The 26,783-nt window shown below is 38.8% G+C and overlaps 1 protein-coding gene across 1 annotated transcript in view; it reads left to right on the top strand.

Moving 5' to 3' along the window:
• UNC13C (unc-13 homolog C) overlaps nt 1-23,513 on the top strand; it is an 857,791-nt gene extending 834,278 nt beyond the window's left edge. The window contains exons 32-34 of the mRNA XM_077472480.1: nt 9,299-9,391; nt 12,991-13,150; nt 21,492-23,513. Coding sequence (XP_077328606.1) covers nt 9,299-9,391; nt 12,991-13,150; nt 21,492-21,774 — 536 coding nt within the window. The 3' untranslated portion in view covers nt 21,775-23,513. The remainder of the gene's footprint in view (nt 1-9,298; nt 9,392-12,990; nt 13,151-21,491) is intronic.
• Nucleotides 23,514-26,783: the final 3,270 nt, after the last annotated feature.

A 26,783-nucleotide genomic window follows, 5' to 3' on the forward strand; every position in this document is an offset into this window, starting at 1 on the left:
TATTAATATTTTTTTATTAGTAATGGCAGTGATCAGCGATTTTTACCGTGACTGCGACATTATGGTGGACAGATCGGACACTTTTGGTGCGATTTTGGGACCATTTACATTTATACAGCGATCAGTGCAATTAAAAATGCATTGATAACTGTGTAAATGTGACTGGCAGTTAAGGGGTTAACCACTAGGTGGCGCTGTAGGATTTAAGTGTGTCCTAGGGAGTGATTCTAATTGTGGGGGGGGGGCCTTTGTGTGACACAACACTGATCACCACTCCTACAGGGACATTATCAGTGACAGTGTCATTAGACAAAATGGGAAAATGCTTGTTTACATCAGAATTTCCCCATTCTTCCTGTCCGTGAGACTATCGCGGGTATCCCCGCAGACATCGAGTCTGTAGGACCCGTGATCATGCTCACAGAGCTCCCGCCGGGCACACGTGCCCGCAACCCGCCTCTTAAATGGCAACGTACAGGTATGTGATTCTGCCTGTACATGCCCTTCTGCCACAGTATATCTGCATTACTCTGTAGAGTTCCCAGATAAGATCCTTAGTTACACCCCTTTGGCTCCCATGGACTATTAGAAAGATAAGACCCCCAGCTTGGGAAGGTGACCGGAAAGGGCTGGCAGCCCTCTTGGCTGAGAATCTCTCCCTCAGGGAAAAGAACCCTGTTTTCCGGTGCTAAAATCTATGTATGCACTCTAACCATATATGGGCACACCTCCCCAGAGAATGGCTGGAGCTACATAAATATTCAGGATGCTAATTTGACTCTCCCACTCAGGGTCACTGTTAGAAATCATGGGGCCCCGTACAGCCTACCTGGTGGGCCCCCTTTAACCATGCCCTTGACCCCACCCCTGGCCCCAGCTTGAGACAAAATGCAGGTTTGTTGCAGTTTACATATGTGCGTGGGGACAACGTGTGTGTTTGCAATTGCACATAAGTCTGAAAGAGCGGGGGCAGTTTACATTTATTTTAAATTGTATTTTAATTAAAATAGAAAAAAATGTTCACACTGTATCTTTATTATTTTTTCTTTCACAAGGGATGAACAATATTTCTTGTGATGGCATGGGCCATGACAGGTCCTCTTTAGACCCCATATCTGTCCTCTAAAGCATCTGATTAAACCAAGATCTGTTTGATCAGATGCTTGTTCAAGCCGGTAATGGCTCGTTTACATGAGACCCAAAAGAGACGTCATAAAATCCTTGTCACTTCTGGTTTCTGACATTACACAGTGGGAGGAACAACATCCATCCCTTTCACTGTGTTCCAGGAACTGGATGCTACTGGTCGCATCCTAAAATCAGTAAAGGCTGTGCTGGGACTATCTTCCACTGCCTTCTTAGCCACTAGGATTCTTTTTACTTTGTGTAGAATTGCTTAGGCTAAAAAACAATATCTCCATCATTGCTGCAGTGATGACGTGATATATGGAACAAAATCTGGGCAAATGTAAGAAGAGTCAAAAACGAACCCTGAGCACTAAAATATGTGAACAGATCGAAACTTGGTATCACACACATTGAGAATGTGGCTTATAAGTTTGATTTGGTTAGAGTTGGTGGAGTGCCTAAGTTGGGTGACTGCAGTTTTGTAAAGGTCTAAAGCAGTGATTCTCAACCAGGGTTACGTGGAACCCTAGGGTTCCTCCAGAGGTTGATAGGGGTTCTTTCAGTATTGGGCAATTTCTGTCTCTCAGATAAGTTCCCACTCACACTATTGATATTTTTATCTGTAAGGAGGTACCGTATTTATCGGTGTATAACATTCGCCGGCGTATAACATGCACCCCAAGTTTAGGAGGGAATTTTAAGGAAAAAAACTTTTAGGAGGGAAATTTAAGGAAAAAAAACTTGCATTTAAATGCCTATCAATGCAGCCATAGCAGTGTCCATCTGAAGCCTTGTCAGTGTCATTTGCAGCCTTGTCATGCAGCCTGTCCATCATTGCAGCCTTGTCATGCAGCCTGTCCAACATTGCAGCTTTGCCATGCAGCCTGTCCATCATTGCAGCCTTGTCATTGCAGCCTTGTCATGCAGCCTGTCCGTCATTGCAGCCTTGTGCATCATTGTCCCCTCAGTGATAATGTCAGCATTTATTTTTAAAAATGATACACAGGACATCTCGGCGGCACCCGGTAGTTCTCGGCGGCTTTTGGCCGTACTCGGCGGCTTTTGGCCACCTTCGGCAGTACTCGGCGGCTTTCGCCCGCTTTCGACCGTACTCGGCGGCTTTCGGCCACTCTCGCCCCTTTTCCAAAAGCCGACGAGAACGGCCAAAGGCGGCTGAAAGCCGCCGAGAAGGGCCGAAAGCCGCGAGAAGGGCCAAAGGCGGCTGAAAGCCGCCCAGAGCCCAAAAATCTCTCAGAAATTGCGGAGGATCGGCATATAACATGCACCCATGATTTTCCCCTGATTTTAAGGGGAAAAAAGTGCGTGTTATACACCGATAAATAAGGTAATTCTTCCCAATGACCAAAATGTAAGGACCATTCTTCCCATTGACCATCACATTAATGGATCAGGAGTTGTAGATTTCACATTTTTAGCAGGGGTTTCCTGAGACCAGAGAACTATTTCAAGGGTTCCTCTGTGTTGAAAAGGTTGAGAAAGGCTGGTCTAAAGGCTAGCAAGCCTGTCAAAACCTACTCTATTTTATTACTAGGGATATAAAACAAATAGCACATTAGGACTTTGGGGTGGGTCTTATATAGTGCTGGGCATTTAAATAGTGTACCCTTGATCATTAAGTGGGCACTAAGGGGGGGGGGGGGGTTTACTAAAACTGGAGCACTCAGAATCTGGTGCAGCTGTGTATGGTAGCCAATCAGCTTCTAACTTCTGCTTGTTTAATTAAGCTTTGACAATAAAACCTGGAAGAAATTTTACAAATTTAACGTGTATTCTCACATGGTGACACTGTCAATACACTACTAGCAATGTGCCAACGTCTCGATAGTAGATTTATAGAAAACAAAAACTAAGGAGGTGGACTTCAAAGGCACACAGGTAGACCATATAAAAAAATAACTATATTTTATTATTTTGTAGAAAATTATTAAAAGAGGGGGAAATTATTACATATAGACATATATAAGATTCATGAAGCTAGTAGTGTATAGCCTACATACAGACTCTGACACCACTTAACAAAATAAAGAATTACTGTACAGTAATACATCAAAAGAGCAATAGTTAAAATTCCCGTAGTAGTATCCAAGTAAAGGTGTAAACATAGAATGATGTGGGTCAGAATATGAATCCTTGCGCAAAGTATTCGCTAATTCGCTCTGCATGTCTTCAGGGGCATAGAAATCATATCGTAATAAACCACAGAGATAATAGCGTAATGGTTTGCTGGTAAGCGAGGTTGTATGAATATACCAGGGGGGGGTAGTCACTAACACGCAGATAGCGGAACACAGATGGTGATAATCTAGATCAGCCTGTGTATAATTAAGTTACATAGCCTGTTCATACGATGTAGGGAACAGGCTGGAGGCTCAAAAAGCTTAATACCTCAAAATTTAGAACCGCGCTTTGTAGCATGTGTCTATCTCCTAGTGTCCAATTAGCGCCTGCTGCAACCAATTTTATTAAATTTTTTTTTCAATTTGGATATTTACTATAGATAAAAGTAAAAAATATGTTTTTTTCAAAATTGTCACTGCTCTGTTGTTTATAGTACAAAAAATTAAAAGCGCAGAGGTGATCAATACCACCAAAAGAAAGCTCTATCTGTGGGAAAAAAAGGATGTAAATTTTGTTTGGGTACAGCTTCGCATGACCGCGCAATTGTCAGTTAAGGCAACGCGGTGCAGTATAGCAAAAAATGGCTTGGTCAGGAAGGGGGTAAATTCTTCTAGGGCTGAAGTGGTTAATATCTGTGCAGTATCTGTATAATATAGATAATCAAAATCAGAAAAGACAGCTTATTTATTGCCATTTTGCTAAGCCATAATCTCAATTTCCAAATGTTCATTTAGCGTATTAATTATTGTATTTCTAAACATATTTGTATTATGTAAATTATATACCAAAAAAATAGCTGTAATTAGCACTAAATATTTATATATTCAGTTTTTTATTTATTTTCTGATATTAGCACTGCAAAGTGTTATACTGGTTCTGTTATTGCCAAGGCATTAAAATAATGAATGTAATTCCAAGTTACACAACTGTGCCACATGATTTCTGCCAAAACAAAACAACTTCATTATAGGAAACTGTTATATATAAAAGTACTCTGAAAATCTTAGATACCAATTATACATGCATAAATAAATTATAAAAAATCTTATGAAACGACACAAAAATGCATGAGCTTTGATCACTTTTGGGCAAAAACAAAGGATACATAATAACACTTTTTATGTTTTGTTTCATGTGATTTATTATTTATTTATGCATGTATAATTGGCATATAAGAATAATAGGGCACAGTACTTTATGTACAATTTTTTGAAATGTTACTTTTTCATATTAGTTGCGGTGCTAACAGCTCCCAATGTAAAATAATAGGTAAGGGAATAACCAGGGTGCAGGATTTATATTAGTGAGATTTCAGATAACAGCTCAAGGACACCAAAAAGGGCAAGGTACATTTGAGTCTATTACATTTCAAATAGAACGTGTAAGACTTTACTTTTTGCAAATAACCTTTTCCTCTCAGTAAAATGCTGCTTCCTGTGCTAACATTTCAATGCTTTGTGCTAGCTTAGCTGGGTAACATTCACACCCCTCAGCACATGTGTCTCACACCAAATTGCAGAGTACAGTTAGCAATACACATAAAGAAATCCACAGGTTCATCCATCCATGCTTGGAACCAAACATCATGGAAGGATGCATCTCCTGCTGCCAGCTATTGTATTCTGACAGCAACAGGAGCCAGCTGTCAGAATACAATAGCCAAAAGCGGGAGATGCACAAACAGTGACTACATCTTATTGGCTGCTGTCACTGTTCAGCTAGTTTTTTTTCTGCCTTGTTTTGATTTCTTACCCACAAGCTGACCAGACACCGCAGTTATACTGCTTCAACATGGCTCGGCTGTGTGAATCGCCATCATGGTACGTCGGTACCATAGATGGGCACTAGGGGGCGCGTGCATGCCACTGGAGGCTCTCGCGCGCCACCTGCTCTCCCACGGAGCTGATGCGAGTGCCCAGCAGTCGCATTTACCGTCGGGCTCCCACGATCACTATACAGTGATACAGTATGAACAGACGATCTGTCATCTCCCCTGCACAGTCCCACCCCTTTTCATTTAGAACACTTAACCTCTTCACTGCCCCCTAGTGGTTAACCCCTTTACTGCCAGTGACATTTTCACAGTAATCAATGCACTTTTATAGCGTTGATCTCTGTAAAAATGCCAATGGTCCCAAAAATGTGTCCAAATTATTTGACGCGTCTGCCATAATGTCGCAGTCCCAATAAAAAACCTGGATCGCCGTAAAAAAACAAATTAATAATAATTAATAATAAAAAAGCCATAAAACTATCCCCTATTTTGTAGACGCTATAACCTTTACACAAACCAATCAAGTAAATGGTTTATGCCTTGTTGCTGTCAAAGCACTGTGATATAGATTCACAGATAACATATCTGCTTTGTGCCTGCATTGACGTTTTCCACAACAATGGGTTATTTTGGTGCAGCCATTGTATTTTACAGGTGGTATCACTCTAGGTTTTGGGAACTGTGCCAAGACTGCTAGAGAAGGTTACAATCTAGTCAATGCTCACTGGCATTGCTGATACAGCATTACAGTGCAGAGTAGTTTCATGCTGCATAATATAAGAAATGCAACATAGTATATTATCTCACTGTTGAAAAAAGAGACATGGTTAATAAAGAAAATATTTTGTATGATCCTCTATAAGGATTTTGCAGCTTCACACAAACTTTTATTTATACTCGTGTCTTTTGTTCATGTTTACAGATTTTACACTATTTTCTTTCACTGTTGCATAAATATATGATTTATAATACATTTCTTAAATTATCCCTTTCATGACTAAGCCTATTTCTGACATTTGGTGTTTACAAGTTAAAATCCATATTTTTTGCTAGAAAATTACTTAGAACTCGTGGAATGGCGAAAAACGATGGTACCTAAAAATCTCCATAGGCGTCACTTTACATTTTTTTTACAGTTACCTGGTTAGAGTTACAGAGGAGGTCTAATGCTATAATTATTGCAGCCGCTCTGGTGATAGTGGCGATACCTCACGTTTGATTTGAACACCGTTTACATATGCGGGCACGACTTCCGTATGCGTTTTCTTTGCTGCACGAGGGAAAAAAAATGTGATCACTTTTTTTGCTGTCACATGGAATGTAAACATCCTTTGTGACAGTAATAAGTGGTGACAGGTACGCTTTATGGAGGGATCGGGGGTCTAAAAGACCTCCAATCCCTCCTTTGCACATCAAAGTATTTAGATTGCTGAAAATGGCGATTCTGAGTACTGTATATTTTTTTAAATCTGGTGCCATTGGCAGCCGAGTAAACAGAAAGTAACATTGTGACGTCGCTTACGTGTTTGCACGTACCAGTCAGGAAACTGGAACAAAGCCATTTCTGACTTCATGCCAGTCTGTCTCTAGCCGCCCTAAGTGGCGGATCGAGGATCGGGTCTCCTGGTGGGACATGAGGTCCAGTAAGAGCGGCAGAAGGCGGCGGGAGGGGGGAATGTTCCCTCCCGTTCTTTCGGGATAACAATTGAGCGGCTTTTAACCACATTTTTTGTTATCCCTGAAAAGCCAATCACACGCTCTAAAAAAGGTACCCGGATGATTCCTGCAGCTGTGGGCATCATCCTGGTATAACCCTTAAAAGCCAAGGCCGCATATCTGCGTACACTTGGTGGGAAGGGGTTAAAATAGACAGGCTGAAAGCTTTTTTATATTGTATTGCTGTGCTTAAAGTGGTTCTAAAGGTGAAGGTTTCTTTACCTTAAAGTGGAGTTTCTGCGAAAATGTATTTATTTATTTTTGTAATTGATCCTAGCATTATTACAAATGAAATACAAAAATAATTATACAATGATCATGATCGATTTAGCATAAATATAAATGATTAAACTTGAATATTTTCTGCCTCCATTTGTGGCCATTGCCATCATGATTGTGGGCATGTGAAGTCCAATCGAGATCTCTTCCTGGACTCGTTTTGGAGAGGTGCCCGCTGGGTAACCAGCATGTACCTCTCGATCTCGCACATGCACAATTCACTGGCTGTAGCACAGATTGTTTCTAAAGTTGCCATAACAATGGCTGGTGACAGAGGAAGGTCCCACCCCTTTGTTATGGCAACATCACAGAACTGCCCACAGATTACTGGATGACACACTATTTCCCACTAGCACAGGTGAGGGAGGAAGTGACGAGGAGCTCCACGGACCAGGAAGTGGCAGATTAGGAGGACTACATAGCAACAGGGTGATTCTGGTAAGTATGAAAAAAATGTATAGACCCTGGTCTGCAAGTGGTTAACTTGCATTGTGCCTCCTAAGGCCTTATGCATACAGAGCATTTGATGTTCTGCCCTGAATGCCTTTTACTCATAGCAGGAAAATGTGTCCAAGTTCTTCATGGATTATAGTGGCCAGAATATTAATTTACTCTGCCCATTGGAATGCATTAGTGATGAAATTCGCCTAAACATGTATAAGCTAATAGAGGTGCTTTTACAGGCTAAAAAAAGTCAAACACCTGTAACAGCAGTATTTTTAAGAGCTGTGTAATTGAGGCCTAACTTGATTTTACAAAGGTCAACTCCCTAGCACATGCCCCTTCCTCCTTGCACATCATAGCTCTCTCCTCTTCTAGGAATGTCTAATTACTGTCTGCCAGCCAAAAATTATAACCCTTTCCCTTCCTACAAAAATCTTTATGTTGGAGGGGGCGACAGGGAATACTATAGAATAACACTCGGTTGACAGCTCTGATTCTGCTGGGACCGCTAACATCCCATCCAAGATGGTATCTCCCAGCACCAGTCTTATGGCTTTTGAATGTCTAGGGAGGAGTTTACAGGTAAATAATTTGGCTAAATTATGTTAAATGCACATATACATTTATGGGAAGATTATTTATGAAATAAATAATATGGCAACAGGTTCTTAAGCAAATCAAAGCCTGTAGTTCAAAACGCAGCCAAAGTGTTCTAGTTTTGTGGTCAATTTATTAAAGAAAGTTTGCTAAAATACATTCACATAAAGGTTCTCAGAGGGTGTCTTAGTACAAATGTGGCAGTGATCACAACAACGTTCCTTGCTGGTGGTGGGAACTGTTTGGCAGAGGTACCTCAAGTATAGTACTGCATGGAGAGAGCACTGCAGGTGTCTGCAGAGGGAAACAATGAGAGTGCTCTAAGCTTAACCATTTCCAGGTATGGCATAACAGGTTGGGAACCATTATTTCACATTAAGATTTGTTTTAGATGATTAATATTTCAGGTGTACCTCTGCCATAATGATTAAACTGTTATGTATATCATTCCTTGGATACTCATTTTGCAGGATTACTCTTTATTTGATTAATATTTCATTTTTCTTTTTTCTTTGGATTCCTTCTTCTCTCCCTTACCCTAGCACCATAGTATTTTGATTTACCTTGTTCAAAAGAAATTTTAAAAAATGATTATCGTCCCTATATTTGTGCTTGACTTACTCCCTCTCAAAGGACTAAGCACAGAACCTAAAGCCAAATTACATGCAGTTCTTTTATGTTTTATGGTGTTCCTGGCATATAGCTTAGTGTGAACTAAGCACTGGACTGCAGTAAAACACTATTATAACAAATATCTGCTTCAAATATGTCTGCTATTTATATTACAAAGGTTTTCTATAACTTTGATGATATACTTTGGTAAAGTCTTTACATCCAGCTCAGGGCCAGTCTTGTAATGTTTCATATGCGTCTTGGATTAAGTCCTGGGTCGTGGACAAAGTAAGTAGGAATCAGAAATAATATTTGCTGAATCCTTCCAATGTATATGAATTATATTAAAATAAAGCAAGAGTTTTATATTTGGAGAGAAGGGTGGCCTGACCGATGCTGTACTGGCAAAATGACCCATACAAAACTATTTCCTAAAGGGGTCTCTTATATTAAAAGAAAAATAAATGACCTTTCTATATTACAAGGAGGGTGAGAAACAGACAAGAAATCTAGACTTGTAACTGACAAACCCTTGTCCTAGTATATCCAGTTACAGGCTATGCCCTTTACTGGTAGTATTGCCCTGACCTTTTCACTTATGTCTTTCAGGCCAGTCCTCAGAAAGCTCTGTTGGAGAAATTTCGGTTCAAGTGGATATCGTCACTCATCCTGGGAATGGTGAACATAAGATTACAGTAAAAGGTAAGCTGGAAATGAACAACATTCTTCATTGTAACCCAACCTCAGAATTATGTCATCTGGTAGTAGTGGGTTGGAGCTCTGTTTCTCCATGACACTTTACATCCACCGCATGGTAGATTTTCAGTAATCATCCACAATTTAAAAACTTTTGTCTTGTTTTGTTATCCTTTATTTGAAAGGGGTCTTATTATGCTATTAAATAACTTCAATTTTTCAAATCGAACCTGAAAATAACTATAATATTTACTGTTATATTTGCATTAACTATGTAAGCAGGTGGGCCTATTGATTAGCAGTAATGTTGAAATTAGTTTAGGCTAAACTCAGAGGAACTGAAAAAATGACCCTTGTAGTGGGGCTTATCTTTTCAATTGATTCCTCCTTTCATGTGACCGATCCCCGAGGCCTCTTCTCTTTGGAAGCCTGTTTGATAATTGCAGCTGTGATGTCATCACATACTGTACAATACAGGACTAATGCCCTGTACACACAATCAGTTTTCTCATTGGAATAAACTCTGAAGGTTTTTCCAATGGAGTACAATGTAGGACTAATGCCTTGTACACACGACCGGTTTTCTCATTGGAATAAACTCTGAAGGTTTTTCCAACGAAGTTCTGATGGAATTACGTTGAAACTGTCTATTCACGATGACACCAAAGTCTGAACGCCAAGAACGCAGTGATGTACAGCACGTACGATGGGACTAGAAAAAGGAAGTTCAATAGCCAGTAGCCAATAGCTTCTTTCTCGTACTTCAGAGAATGCGTCAGAACACACAGACGAGCGGTTTTCCCGTTAGGAATTGGTTCCGTCGGAAATATTTAGAACATGTTCTATTTCTAGGTCCATCAGAATCTTCAAAAAAAAAGTCCAATGAGGCATAAACAGCACGATATATGCTGAAAATCTTCCGTCTGACTTTTTCTGTCAGACATTCTGCTCATGTGTATGCGGCATAATAGTCTGGTAGTGTAAGTAAGGATGCTGAGAGCCTCTCCAGAGAGAAGTAAATGCTTGCTACTGGGAGAGTAAGGGGTGAGGTAAGTGTAATTCCTTCTTCCTGGTATCCTAGGTAAAAAGGAGCATTTAACCCTTAGAATGCATGAGGAGCCCCACTGCAAGGATCGTTTTTTAAAGGGGTTATAAACCCTCCTGTTTTTTCACCTTAATACATTCAATGGGGGAGGGACGAATCCTGCTGTCTGTGTCAATGGATGCAGCAGGACTCAGGGGCATGGCCGCTCGGGTGTCGGGGGCACTTGAGGAGTTAAGATATGCGTTATATGTATGTAACATGTTTGTTATTTAAAAAAAACAAAACAAAACCAACCTTTACAATCCTTGTAATTTACCTGGAGTACAGCTATAAAAAAACAAGGCTTTCTCTTGGCAAAATTGCCTTGAAAAATATTTTATTTTCTATGCAATCTGTAGATGAAAGATGTGACAAATTAAGAAAAGCAGTGGAACAAGTTGCCTGTTAATAAAAATTGCACATTTTATTTTTTAACTTCTTGTGTGCATAATGACACTAAAATTATGTTTCTATTACAAGCATAGCAAATTATTTACAGATGAAATAAAGATTTTCTTTTTTCTTTTTTCAATCTTGTGCTTTTTTTAAATGTGTCATAAAAAAAGGAATTTAATAATACTAGAAATAAAAAAAAATCAGCAGCAGAACAATAGCTAAAGAGAGAAAAGGGAATGAGTTATGCAAGGCTGATTACCAATAACTAAGAGTTACTAAGCGGTTAAATAGGTACACAGTTTATTTTCTTAATTATTTTTTCAAGAGCATTTCTGGTAACTTGTGTTTAGGGAATGATTTGCTTTAAGATTTGCACACATTTGCAACCTACTAATACAGGAACTGCAGTGGATGTGAGACAGCTATGCAAAGACTTGAGATGGAATTTCAGTTTAAATGCATACACTGTTAAGAAGGGGCCAATAACGTGTTTTATATTAGTGCACTGACATGTTTTAATTGCTTATAGTAAATATGTCTTAAACTTTTCTTATTGTCCTTGTTTCCTTTCTAGCAAGATTGTTATTTTCCCCAGTGAGCTTTTTGGTCCTTTGATTGCACTCAATGGATCCATTATAGGAAAGTGACATGCTTTGTTACTGTCTCTTTAGGTGGCCATCATTTGCAGGCAGTGATAAAAAAAATTTTTTTGTATGAAATACATTATATTTCCTTGTTGATTATAATATGCCTTCTGACCCCATCCAAAAGACTGTATGCAATGAGGCTTTCTCTGTGTTGTGGTGTTGCCACACCCTAAAAAAAAACTATAATGGCTTGTGTACACAGGGCTTAAAAATGCTGCTTTTACTGATACCCTCTATTTTAGCCTATGTGTCCATGCACACATACTGTAGGCATTTAAAGGTGCATTAGTAGAGGAGTCACGTCTAAACATGCTTAATTGATAGACTTGTTTAGCACTTGAGGTTTTTTCAATAAAATTTATATTCTCGCCCGTGGAATCCATAAACACGTAAATGCTTGATGCACCTTAATGCATGTGCAAAACGTGGCTTTATAAGCCACTTTTCTCCTGTCAGGAGCACAGGCGTTCAGATAAGTAAGGCAAATGCCAATGTGCATGACGCCCAAAGAACTCTTTTGTTCTTCTTCATCAGCAGTCTTCATGCCCAGTCTAAGATGCGCTGCCAAATCCCAGATAGAAGATTTGTACTTTTGCTTTTAATTTCATTTTAGTTTAATTTTGGTTTAATATTTAAATTAATATAGTGGACATTCACTAACAGCTTACTGTTCATTTTTTTTTATATCTATAACTCATCACCTAGTATAGTTTTCTGTATTTGTATTTTGTTAGTATAGTTTTATATTTTTCATACAATTTAAATATCCTAAAAAAAAAATCCTGATTATAAATATGCATAACTAAAAAGAAATATTTAGCTTTTGTCTTGAAAGAAATTCAGGAGTTACCACTGGTAACCTCATTCTGAAAAATTAATAGTCCCTTGGCTGTGATGTTACGCTATTGATTTGTTATTTAAAAGAAGACTCCAGCTATTCTTAGATTTACTATTCTTTTTTAATTTCTCAACAAGATACTTCATAATTAAAACATGTTATAAAAATGACCTTTCCATTCAAATTCACAATAAAAAATAATAAATAATGTAGCTGTACATAATTGGCATGCACATGGCATCCACTCAGAATTCTAGTTCCCACTTGTGCAATTGTTTGCGGTGAGCTTCATTTTTACTCATCACATGCAACAGGGGTTTCATTTTTGTTGAGATACTATGTAAGTCTCATGATAACATAAAGGGATGCAGACACTACAGCCTTTCTTATTACAACAGTGGAACTGCACCAGGTGGGTATAATAAAGGCTGACCATTCAGAACTCAGTTTAAAGTCAAACTGTGGCCAGGCTCAGAATAAAGTAGCAACACAAACTGTTAAAATGCTTGCTATGTATGTTTCTTACCTACAAACAGTTACATTTTTACCCAGCAAACTAGAGCTACACTTTAAAATGTGGTTTTGTATAGCATACATAACATGATTTGTGATCCATGTTCACTATTCTCTTTTGTTGCAGTTGTGGCACTCAATGGCTTGATTTGGCAGACTACAGCTATGTTCCGACCTTTTGTTGAAGTCTATGTATTAGGTCCAAGTCTGGCTGACAAGAAAAGGAAATTAAGCACTAAAACAAAAAGCAACACCTGGTCACCAAAATACAATGAGACTTTCCAATTGTAAGTTCATCAGACTTTTTCTTCTTTTTTTTTTTTGCACTGACATCTGGTCTTATGAGTTATTTGTGATTTTATTATCCCGGCATGTGCATTTCAAGTTAAGTGAACAGACCTTCTAGTCTAATACATTGGTATGGCTAATTGCTGGACTCTGGCAGAGGTCCCCATAACCTTAGCCAGATGCAATTCTAATTGTCATCAATTGTTCACAATTAACCTACTCCTCTCCCAGTTTTCTCAAGTTTTATGTCTAATTTATATGCTTTTTGTTTTACTTGTAAAACACAGTTCCTTGTCTATATTTATGTTTTGTATTAACGGAATTATTTTTCATACATCTTACCCAATTAACAAACACATTTTATAACGTAACTCAGTACAGCACTGTAGCTGCACGTAACATGTTTTTCTTAAATGCTTGAAAACAATTATTTCTATACCTTAGGCTAGCTTTCCACTAGTGCGACTTTTCATGCGATTTGGGACTGAAAAGTCACATGACAAGTTGTACCCCATGATTTCCAATGAGTACCGTTCATATCTGTGTGACTTTAAGACGCAGCAACTTCAAAGTAGTCCCTGCACGACTTTGGTCCCACTTTGATGCGACTTGAGGTCCATAGACCTCAAGAAAACACAGGCATTGCTTCAAGTTGTGGCAAAAAATTGCGGTAAAAAATTGCAACAAAATCACACGACTTTGGGGCCGCAATAGTGGAAGCATAGCCTTAATAATTTAATTTCTGAATCCTTATCTCCTTGTTTCTATTTGACCTGTACCTGAATATTCTTTGTTTTTGTTATATTTTGTTGCTCTTTTCAGCATCTCCTGCATATTAGAATTGCTGCTGGAATTTTGGATTTAGGGCTCATGCACACCGGATGCATCTTAAATGAGCTCCAAGTGCTGCCAGCTGTGCCGAGCACAGTGGTCCATTATTAGATAACGGTACACTGGCATGAAAGCTCTGGATGTCTAATCTGTCATGTGTGATCTAGTACACGCTGGGAAGATCTGATCTGAGCACTGCAGGGAGTGGAACATGCTTGTCCAGCTTTCATTTTTTCATTGCCCATTTCTGTGTATATTAAAGCTGTGCTATATTTTAAGCAGTTGGTTATATTTGCATCACTGCTGTTCTTCTAAATTGATAGCATACTGTAAAAAGTTATGGTCCATGTGTATTGGTGAGTGCAAGTGACGTCAGTGCTGCCAATTACTCCCATTGGTCCCATGTCCATAGGAATTTAAAGCATAAAGGTGAACAGGACAAATAAAAAAGGGCGACACTGACAGAAATAAAAACCTTTAGTTATACTTTTATATTTAAAACAGTTCTAAAGATGTGATTCAAGAGCTATTATCAAAGTGCTCATTCTTATTTCAGAGAGAATAGAGAGAATATTTTCAGGCATCTGGAATTTAGAGGACAACCATTAATGAATTATTAAGCTGTACGTTTTTTTCATTAGGTGAAATGTTTTCTTTTTAGCCCTAACATTATTTTTTTACAATTGTGGTTTGAGTAGCTGTCATAAGGAGACAATTAATTTCACTTCATGTAAAATGTAACCTCTTCCCACCAGTAGTACACATACATGTGGCCTCCTGGCAGGTGGGCTTTAATGCAGAGAGGCTGACACATTACTGCGCTGAGAGAGCACGCCCTATGTTCTCCCAGCACAGTTGCTGGCAGGGATTGGGAAGATCCTGATGCAAAGTTACATTCGGGAATTTCTCAAACATGTAACCGCTGTGACAGCCAATCACAGTCGTCACACAACCAGAAAGCCTGCCTCCACCTCCCGGCATCTCCGGCATCTAGAAGTTCTTAAAGAGTCGGGAAGTTGTAGCAGGAGGGATTAACTCTGGTTGGTTACTAAGGAGAACAACTCCAATGTTGCATCCATATTTTTTGCAATTTTCAATCAACTCATTTAACTTTTAACTTGCTTAAAGTGCGTAAAGGCTGAGAGTGCAACTGTGGGTTAGACAAGGTAGCTACTTTACCGAAGGAAAAAACAATATTTAAACTTGAAGTACTGTATCTAAATCCCCCCTCCAAGAAAAAAAGAACAAAAAAAAACAGCTTACCAGTCCTTAGGTGTGATAGTTGCATTTGTTTTGTTTCTCAGATCCTGTTCCCTTCCTGTTACCTTCCTGTTCTTGGGTGATAGTGCTCACTGAGTATGTGGAGGAGCAGTGAGGGAAATTTACTAAAAGTGTAACACTCAGAATCTGGTGCAGTTGTGCATGGTAGCCAATCAGTTTCTAATTAAGATTTGACATTAAATCCTGTAAGCTGATTGGTTTGTAGGCAGGGCTGCACCAGATTTTGCACATTCCAGTTTTATTAAATTTCTGCCAGTGTTGTCATGTTAGGTGAGGAAATATTCACAGCAATGAACTAGAGTTCTGTCAGGATATTATTTATTTTGCCCTTATCAAACAAATAGGGTTAAACCTTTCCAATGTTATATTTAACAGACTAAAAGGGAGAAATTAACAGAAATTTAGTGTTAGGGCTTTTACGTTTTTTATTTTAAAAATTATTAGTGTTGATTCTTTTTTTTTTTTTTTTTGCTCCTGGGTCTGAACAGCATGCATTAATATTACAATAGTTAAAGTGGAACGTAGATCAAAGAGTTATGGAGGGTTATAACCCCTGTCTGTTTTTGCCATATGTGTTCTATTGGGGAATTTTACCTTCACTTCTTGTCTCATAGTTGAAACAGAAAGTAAGAGCTAATCTCTCCAAAGTGAGGGAATCCGTAGTTGTCATCAGGGTCACCAGAATTAGTGTCCTCGTTGGGTGATTCCCCTTTATTCCTGTTCTGGGGACAACCCAACATATGGGATTTTCTCCTACGTTGACTTTCAACAATAATAGTAAACAGGATGAATAGAGCGTGTGAATCGACCCTAATGGGAGCACAAGCAGCAATATTTTTTTTTTTTTAATTGCCAATTTTTTGGTCCTTATTCATCACATTACATACTCTATCCAAAATTATATTACAGTCAGTAATGACACAGTGAACTATAGACATAGGGGACTCCAGGGATACATCTTATCAGAGTTAAGGCATAATGATATTTCATATGGAAAATGTTTAGGTAGGTTTTAATTTTTATTAACAAATGTATTTCTATTAATAAACAATAACTTTTAAATCTGCTCATTGTACCACAAGCAATTGAGAGAGGTTATCTCACTGGTTTTGCTGTCTTAAAGTATTGATGTTGAAAAAACTTTTAGGAGGGAAGTTTAAGGAAAAAAAACGTACATTTAAATGCCCATTAATGCAGGCTTGTCAGTGTAATTTTCAGCCTTGCATTGCAGCCTTGTCAGTCATTTGCAGCCTTGTCAATCATTTGCAGCTTTCCATTGCAGCCTTGTCAGTCATTTGCAGCCTTGTCAATCATTTGCAGCCTTCCATTGTAGCCTTGTCAGTCATTTGCAGCCTTCCATTGCAGCCTTGTCAATCATTTTCAGCCTTGTCAGTGTCTTTGCCAGTGTTCTGTGGCTTGCCATTTAAAAATGGTGCCGCCGAGATACAGAGTGGATGTCCTGTGTATCTCGGCGGCACTCGGTAGCTGTCAGCCATTCTCGGCGGCTTTCGGCTATTTTCAGCCTCACTCACCTGTTCTCGGCTATTTTTGGCAGCACTCGGCCATTCTTGTGGCTTTCGGAAAGCCGAGTGTGGCCGAAAATAGCCGAGAACAGTCGAGTGCAGCTGAAAATAGCCGAGAGCGGCCGGGTGCAGCCGAAAATAGCAGAGAATGGCTGAATGCAGCCAAAAATAGCCAAAAGCCTCCAAAAATGGCAGAGAAGCTTAGAAATGACGGAGTCAGCATATAACACTAATGTTAAGGGGAAAAAGTGCGAGTAATACCCTGATAAAATGGTCTGGTTCCCGGCAGGCAGCTTCTAAACCCCCCAGGATCTCCATGGTCACCTTGGCTTGGTGTAATTAACAAAAGTTGAAATGCACAACACTAAAGCCCCGTACACACGAGAGAACTTATGTCTGACAGACTTCCGAAGGAGTTCTGCCGGAGTTCTGCCGGAGTTCCGACAGAGTTCTGACGGACTTTTCGACTAAGCGGACTTGGCCACACACAATCACACTAAACTCAGACGGATTTGAACGTGATGACGTACGACTGGACTCAAATAAGGAAGTTCATAGCCAGTAGCCAATAGCTGCCCTAGCGTCGGTTTTAGTCAGTCGGAATAGCATACACACGAGCGAATTTTTTGGAGGGACCGGGTCCGGCGGAGTTCCGTCGGAAAAATTTGAAGCAGGTTCCATATTCTAAAGTCCGTCAGACTTTGGCGAATCAAAAGTCCGTTGCAGCCCACACACGATCGAATAGTCTGACGGAATCAGTCCGTCGGACTTTGGATGTTGAAAAGTCCGCTCGTGTGTACGCGGCATTAGAGGTCCAGATACCACTTTATTCCAATAAAAGTCAGGGGGACAATCCAAAGTGTATCCAGCACATTTCGGGGGTCCAAAAGCAATCCCTTCATCAGAGCTAGAAAAACAAAAATAAACATCTTGATTTCAGTCTGATATCAATACAATATCTCCTCCTCAGAGTCCTATTCAAAACAATATACCCAATAGCAAAAAGTATTGGAAGTATAAAAATGTATGTCAGGGAACATTGATAATCAGTATACAAAAACCTCAAACAAATGTGAGCACATGAATAAGAAACCATATCATTTCAGTTCATCAATTGGGAAAAAAGACAAACAACAAAAATAATAACAATAACAATAATAATAATAATAATAATAATAATAATAAATAAAATAAAACATTCTAAATTTAAATATGGACCTAATGAGAATGTCCAAAACGTATATGTGTATATGTGCCTTTAGCATTTTGTTCAACATCCAAAATATCAAATCTTTCTGTTCATTTTGAGTATGTGTCTGCTTAAATTATGCATTCCATTGGTAGGGTTTAGCAGTTTTGTAAATGACGTTTAAAGTAAAAATTGATAAGCAGTTTTGTACAATTATTACATTGATTCAGGTTAATAAAATAATGACATTTCCAATTCTAAAATAATTTTGCTTGTAAGAGATTAACATTCTTATGGAACAATACAAACGATTCTTTTTACTAACAATAGGCTGCAGTAAGTGTAGACTTATATTTGGCAATGGTGACAGCTCTTAAATTCAGGATACCTAGCAGGCCTGTTCTAGCCAGTTTCTATTTAAACAGTAAATATGACACTTATTACTGCTCAGTTTATGAGAAGCAGGTGCTTATCCCTATGGAAGTGTCCCCAGGCTGCCTCCGCACAGTGTTGTGAGAGTTACTGCTGATCTCTGTCATATGTCTGTTGTGGAGCAATGTGGAATTAACCACAATGAGCTATTTTATCAGTAATTTATTGCACCCTTTCTTTTTGTTTCAAATCAAGAAGCTTTAATACTGCCAATTAACTGACTGTGGTAAGATCTCATAAACCAACGTGTATAAAACAAAGATTTTTTTTTTTTTAATCATTCGAAATAATATATATTCCCTGACTAGAGGGAAAAAGCAAATAAAGACAACTCAAACACGGTAGTGCTTCAGGAAGAAATCGAATATCATTAAAGTCCAACTCCAGCCAAAACCTTTTATTTTGTTTTAAGACAAGGTTAGAGGCTTTGTTAGGTTTTATTTCTGTCTGACAAAACCATATTTCTAGTGTAGTGAAATAAGTTTAGAACTTCTGACAATGTTTTTACTACTATTTGCACTTTCCTGTTCCAATGAAGACTGCATCTCCTATTTTGTGCATTTTTCGCACAGTTCTCTGAAAGAAAGGAAGTAAGTGAAATAACCCCTATGGGGCCAAACTATCAAAATAAGACCTGACAGAAATGTTAACGTATATCGAAAGCCAAAGATTTGTTCTCCCCTTCTTAGACAGAGAATGGAATCGTTTTTTGTTTTTCACCATGCATGCTCTAATGTGGAGATTTCCCTTCACTTCCTGTTCTGTAGCCGCAACGTCAAATAAGAGAAAAACTCTCCAAAGTAGCTGAAATCTCCTCTCAGACAGTGGTCACTGCAGTTTGGCATTTGACAGGTGGTAGCTGCCTGTCTTAACCCCTAAAAACCTGCATAACTGTATGTCAACTACGTGTGTTCCACACGGTTGCTTTGTAGCCCCATTTAGGAGAACGCAACAGGGGGCATAAAGCATTCAAGCTTTACAGCTTAACTTGACTGCATGTTTTGCCCTCACCCTAACTGCAAGTGTAAACAGGGCCTTAAGGAGTTCTCCAACTTTAGTTTCAGAATCTAAACTATTTTCTGGAGCAACGAAGCCTCGCGCTTTGTTTAGTACTTTTTTTTTTAAAGATTATGTTTATTTAAATTATAGCTAAAGGAAAAACATTTTGTTTTGCAAAGAGAGGAAAAAGATTAAAATACCTCTCATTTTTATATTGCTATCTTTTCTACGGTTAGAGATTCACCCTCTAAATGTGTCATGTTTACCATTACCATCTAAAGTAAAAGTGAAAGAATCCAAAATTTTGGGTTGTCATCAAAACAGTAATAGAGGAGAAAGCTTCCAAAGAAGACTTTCTTTTGGTGACCCTGGTGATATAGGATAGGAAAGGAAATTTCCCCAATAGGACACAGACTGGGTAAAAAAAAACAAGACATCTTGCTATTTGATTCTGGTAGGGCTAAAAAGCAAGCCATTGTCTAAGAAAATCATTGGGGATATGCCAAAATAAATAGGTGAATAAACATTCTAAAAACAGCATCTCACCCTAGCAGCTGGCAAAATGTTTTTATAGAAAGGGAACTATGTTATTTATTCCTTAAAATTATTGGATTTTGAGATTCAGCAGATCTAGGACAAAGGCTATGCACTATATTTTAGTTGGTCCCTTATTTCTAACAGCGAAGTTGCAAATGCCTCATCCAAAAGTTTGCAGTTTGATAACTTTACTAATCATGTAAATGTACCCAAACTCATGGTAAACCCAGATCTCATCCCTAGTGTCTGAGGCATGGGAGAAATGTTTGTGCAATTTATGGGGCCATCAATACCACCTAGTGAGGATCTTAATAAGCCTTTCCTGAATATCACTAACCATAAAGGATAGATGAGTTGAAATATATGATTTGAAAACAGCATTCCCATTCTGATAGGTAATAAGGAGAGCATGGTGATACATACATATAACAATAGAAGATTATAGTGTTGAGATAGAATTGATGAGGCCTACATTTTGTAAACATTGAGATTCAACGAGATGAGGATCCCTATGTAGGGATACCGGTTGTTGCAAAGTAACCAGTTCACCAGGGAATGGTCTGGTCTTTCATATAGGATGTCACAAGTGTCCCTAAGTTAAAATAACCTTGATAATGATTTTTTGAGGTTAGGTAATGAAAGTTCATTGGTTGGTACCACATCCCTTGAAAATTAGAATCAATTAGAAGAAGGATGGGACTTTTAAGGTACCACAAAAGTATGCAAAGATTTTTAAAGTATAAAAATATAAACTTTATTGACAAACAGAGTTACTTTGAAATGACCATAAAGGTTCAAACATAGCATATCACTTAAGTATCCTGTGCAACCACTTCTTACTCTGCATGTTTCACTCAAAGACTTCCTCAGGAGCTTCTGAAAGTGTTGCATCAAGTTTTTTTTTTTTTTTAAATACTACAAAGGAAACAACAATTGTAAGAGATTATGTTTGACAATTGACATAATAAATCATACAATTGCATACCATGACATGAAAAATTGTATACATATATATTACACAACATTCTTTAATGAGGGGTCGAGAATGCATGCCTACCAGATGCTTGTATTTGACCAAATAATGAATGGTAGTTGATAGATGAGAAGCTGGATAAGAAAAGGTTTGGAGGAAGTCAATTTAAACTGTTTAAAGCAATTCAGACTGGGAGGAAATTTGGGGTATTTTTTTCCCTTTTATTGGTTGAGCTAGATGGACTTGTGCCTTTTTTCAACCAGACTAACTATGGGGTCAATTTACTAAACTTGGAGCATGCAACATATGGTTCAGCTGTGCATGGTAGCCAATCAGCTTCCAATTTCAGCTTGTTCAATTAGCTTTAACAATTAAAACCTGGAAGCTGATTGGTTGCTATGCACAGCTGCACCAGATTTTGCACACTTCAGTTTTAGTAAATCAAACTCTATGTAACTATATGTAAGAATGCATTTCAAACTTTATGAGGTAAAGTTAGCTTTTAAGCTTAGTGAATGCAAAATATTATCTTATTATATAGCTGCTAATGTTATTATTATTTTTGTAATCCACAGTATTCTTGGCAATGAAGAAAAGCCAGCAGCCTATGAACTTCACCTGTGTGTCAAAGACTACTGCTTTGCCAGGGAAGATCGCATCATTGGAATGACAGTCATCCAACTAAAGGGCATTGTGGAGAAAGGGAACTGTGCATCCTGGTATCCACTGACAAAGAACATCTGCATGGATGAAACTGGCTTGACAATCCTAAGAATACTTTCTCAGAGGTCCAACGATGAGGTTTCCAAGGAGTTTGTCAAGTTGAAATCAGACACGCGGTCTCCAGAGGAGGTCTAGAGGGTTGCTGCTGCATGGAGGAAGTGATCTCAAAGAACTCTTTTTAAATACAGACACAAACCATTGATACAGTGTTGTTCTTTGAATAGTGTATGCATGTGAAAATCAGTGGGAATGTTTATTCAATATGTTTCAGTGTTTGCTAGTACACTGGTACTATATTTGCAAGGCGTATTCAAGAAGAACTGTATTTTCTTTTTATATGACTGATATTGGGCAAGGACTTGTTCCCATAAAGTGCCAAAACCTACACCTTAGAATTGAAACATGCTCTTGGTTATTTTTGGTATACATTGTTTTCTTACCAATTTTCAGCCTGATTGAGTAATGAACTATTGATCATTGAGTTGTATTTGTTAAATAAATGTGTGTTGTCATGCAGTCTGTAATACTCAAATTCTTCTGACCTGTTATCTTTTATCATATCATCGTTTATTTCGTCTGCCTTTATTGCATAATCAAATTATTGTTTGTTGCAACAAGTTTTGTACATTGTAAATCCATTCCTGATTAGAACTGTTCCCTTTTCGTAAAAGAAAGGATGGGGCTATTTTATGTATATTCAACACAACCTTTCTGGTATATCACTGTGAAGATAAATTGTAAAGACGCTTGTCCTTTCTTATACAGTAGTTTCTGCTGTGTATTCCATTTCCATCTTATTGCATCTTTCTGCAATTAGTGCTAAACACAATGGCCTCCTTTTAAATAATAACCGTGTGTGTAACCGACAGCCACCAATCAGATTCATGCAACAAAGCAAACCAGAGTGCTGCCATTGCTGACCTCCATCTGAAAATGTCAATAGTCTGTTTGTTATGTTGACCCTTTGGTTTCAAAAACTTCAATGTCATTGACCAAGAACAAATATGCATATCAGAAAAGTCAAAAGTCCTTACTTACATACTTGCTCCAGGTCGGTGATTACAAATACCAAAGCAGGAGGCTGAGCGTGGCAACCAGGTAACTATCATTTTCAGAAGTAGAGTTCAAAAGAAGCAGCCTCAGGGTCATTTTAAGATACTGAGAGTTAAAAAAAAAATGGAAATCTGATTTGCTCAGAGTTCTTGCTAAAGTTTTTTTTTACAATGAAGCACTGAAGAAAATGCAGCTGATGCTAATCGTAACCAGTCAGATTTAACTGCCATCTTCTTGCACTGGTTGATCATAAATGTAAAGAATCTGATCAGTTGGTGTGGACAGCACTTTTGCCTTTTCCTTCCATCGGGATTTGTGTGCCAGCCCCAGTATGCTCTGTAAGTCAAGAGTTAGTGTACATTTGTAAAAAATATATTAGAGGGGTAATGTGTTTAAACCATTCCTTAAGTTTTGCTCATGTCGTTTGTTCAGCTTCTTGCACAGCAAAGGGTTATTTTCCATAAAATTTGCAGTATTTTTGTACTGTGTAGAAAAGAACAGAAAATTTCCTTTAAAATATCTCTAAATCTACCAGAGTGTGTGTGCTTAAAAAACATTGTAATGAATACTAAGGATATTGCCCGGAACAGTGTGCAGCTGGGTGTTGTCTGTATCATTAAGGGAAACGACATGTGGCAAACTGGAAAATGTTGCATTGTACACTTAGCTGCAACTGCAGTCAAATGTCTCTTTTTAAAGAAAAAAAAAATCCTCCAGTTTGTACTTTATGCAACATAAAAAAAAATGTATTGCACTGAGGCAAAAGTCTTGTTATGTAAATATATTTAGTGACATATTGTAAAATAAAATATGAAGAAAGAGTTTGTTTTATTTATTTATCAGATTTAAAGAAAACCTGTCATGAGAGCAATACAATTGCTAATATCCTTTGCAAAACGCTATTTGCCTGGCATTACTATCTGGAGTCATGGCCGGGAACAGATAGGCAGATCAAGTTTCTCTTTATCTGCACACTTGTTCCAGGCTTGTGGCTCAAAGTATTGAAACCAATGGATTAACATGATAGCCAGGCAACCTCTTAGCCCTTGTACACACGGTCGGACATTCCGACAACAAAATCCGTCTGATTTTTTCCGATGGATTTTGTCCGAAACTGGTGTTGCACACACACGGTCGGACAAAGTTTTCTGAAAATCCGATCATTCGTAACATGATGGCATTATTTAGTTATGACGGGACTACGTTCAGGCTAGTAGCCAATAGTTTTTGTCTAGGAATTTGATCTGAGCATGCGTGGCACTTTGTCCGATCGGAATTCCCTGCAAAAATTTTTATATCCAGCTCTCAAACTTTGTAGGCCAGACATTCCGATGAAAAAAGTCAGATGAAGCCCACACACGGTCGGATTATCCGACAACACGGTGCGATCAGACATTTTCCGTCGGAATGTCCGATCGTGTGTACAAGGGCTTGGAGGAAGAAACAACGAATAGAAGCCTTTATGTTTCTCTCATGGCAGGTTTCTTCCAAAGTAAGAACTTGACTTTTTTGTTATATTTTGTTTAAAAAAAAAAGTCCTCTAAGGAGCAGCCCGTGGTGGACCATTCTTTAGAGAGTACTTAGAAAATGGTGAAGATGCATTATTTCTTCTGCTTACTGCCTTTTTAAACTCCCAGAAGCCTTCACCAGCATGCCACAACTGTATGCATTGTATGTTGCCATGGGATGGATGCAGCGTGGCCTCCTTCACATGTATGGGTCACATTCGAGGGTTTAAAGTAGAACTACAGGCAAAAAATGTATTTTTTATTTTGGATAGTGTAAGGGTGGGTCATAACCTCTCTCAGCCCCCGTACACACGGTCGGACATTCCGACAACCAAATCCATCGGATGTTGCATACACATGGTCAGACAAAGTTGTCGGAAAATACAATTGTTCAGAACATGGTGACGTTATTTCATTACGACGGGACTACGTTCAGGCTAGTAGCCAGTAGCTTTGGTGTAGGAATTTGATCTGAGTATGCGTGGCACTTTGTCTGATCGGAATTCTCTACACATGATCGGACAAGGTCCGATCGGATAATGTTGTCGGAAAATTTTATAGCCAAGCTGGAAAACTTGGTCTGTCAGATATTCCGACGGAAACAGTCCGATGGAGCCCACACACAATCGGATTATCTGACAACATGGTCCGATCGGACATTTTCCGTCAGAATATCCGACCGTGTGTACAAGGGCATAGACTTTCTTTCACCATCTGTGTCCCATTGGAGAGATTTCCCTTCACTTCCAAACAGGAAGTGAGAGAAAGTTTCTGCAATTCCTTGGGAAGGCCCAGGTCACCCAAACTAGTGTTCCATTGAAAGATTTCCCGGGGACAATCCAAAATGTAGGTTTTCTTTTAGTTTAACTTTCAATGATAATGGTAAACAGAGTGAGTGAATCTCATTAACGGGGGCACTGGCTGCAATAAATAATGACAGAGGTTCTTATCCCTCTCTACTCTATCCAAAACTTAAAAATAATATGCAAAACAATTGCCTCTTTTATTATTTTCTTCTGCACTTTGTTTTGTAATTCTTTATTTTCAAAGTCAAGGATGACATTACAACCAAGGGCATTGTTACATAGTATTTTGCTGAAAATTACACATTGCTAAAAAGGTTTCAGAATTGCAGGTCCTTTAATGTTGTCCATAAAATGAATAACATAGGCACAGTGTTAACCAGTATGATAAGCATGCAGTAGTTGACCACCTGCACAAGTATATGATATGTTTAGATCAGTGTGAGCACAGTTAAAGCAACATGTACTGTAATGCACAAACTTAAAGAGTAAGAGAGAGAAACGGTGAAGTAATAGAAAGAGACATGTAGAAGGAAAGAAAAGGAAAGAGGGGGGAATAAATATATAAAAAATAGAAAAATAAGATAAGTAAGGTGTGCTGGATTAGAGGGGAGGAGGAAATGACTTGGGCCTCTCTAGGTGTTTAGGAGCACAGGGAAATCTACCCCTGAAAAAGGCTATCTTGTATTCTTGGGAGCACATGAACACCAACAAGTAAAACCACGTGTGTCTACATTTTTCCTCCTGATGTTTGGGGGATGCTGTCAAGTCTCTCATGTATGTGATCTAATTTTTTTCAAAAACTGTAAATTAATAGGGGAAACTGTGCAGAGGGAAGGTATGAATATCATGGCTACATTGAAAGGTGTTTACAAAAAGACCTTGTCTATCTGTTCCTTGAAGGAATAGAGAGGTGGAGAAGGTAGGCTGCAAAATCATTTCCAAGCTTATTATCTTTCAATTTTCAAATGAAGTCCCAGACCCCATGGCAGAAGTCTCTTAGCCTGGCATGAAACTTTTTCCATCTCTTTGCTTTGCTCATTGAAGTGTTTAACTTTAATTTATCGGACTTTGATATTTTTAGGTGTGTATTTTAACTCTAAAATATAGTTACTGTATTTATCGGCGTATAACACGCGCCCCAAGTTTAGGAGGGAATTATAAGGAAAAAACTTTTAGGAGGGAAATTTAAGGAAAAAAAAACCTTGTCAGTGTAGCCTTGCCCCAGGGTCCATTGCAGCCTTGTCAGTGCAGCTTTGCCCCAGTGCAGCTCTGCCTCCAGTGTCCATTGCAGCCTTGGATGAATTTAAAATTGGCGCCACCGAAATCGCTGCCGAGACTGGGTAGAGCAGAGCGAACGCCGCCGAGATTGCAGGGACTGGGTGGAGCCAAGATACACATAGCCGAGTGTACTCGGCTCTTCTCGGCTCTACTCACAGTCACGCCCAGTCCTGCCCTATGATGGACATAACACGGGTGGAATGGTGGGACTGGGCGTGACTGTGAGTGGAGCCGAGAAGAGCTGAGTACACTCGGCTATGTGATTCTCGGCGATGATTGATCCGCTCCCCTCACAATCAGCAAAGATCAACAGGGATTGGCATATAACACGCACCCACAATTTCCCCCTGATTTTAAGGGGAAAAAAGTGCGTGTTATACGCCAATAAATATGGTAACCACTTCAGCCCTGGAAGAATTTACCCCCTTCCTGATCGGGCCATTTTTTTGCAGTAAGGCACTGCGTCACTTTAACTGACAATTGCATGGCCATGCAATGC

This window comes from Lithobates pipiens, unplaced genomic scaffold (assembly GCF_037356315.1).
Source record: "Lithobates pipiens isolate NorthernLeopardFrog02 unplaced genomic scaffold, aLitPip1_a1.2 Scaffold_8, whole genome shotgun sequence".
NCBI lineage: Eukaryota > Metazoa > Chordata > Amphibia > Anura > Ranidae > Lithobates > Lithobates pipiens.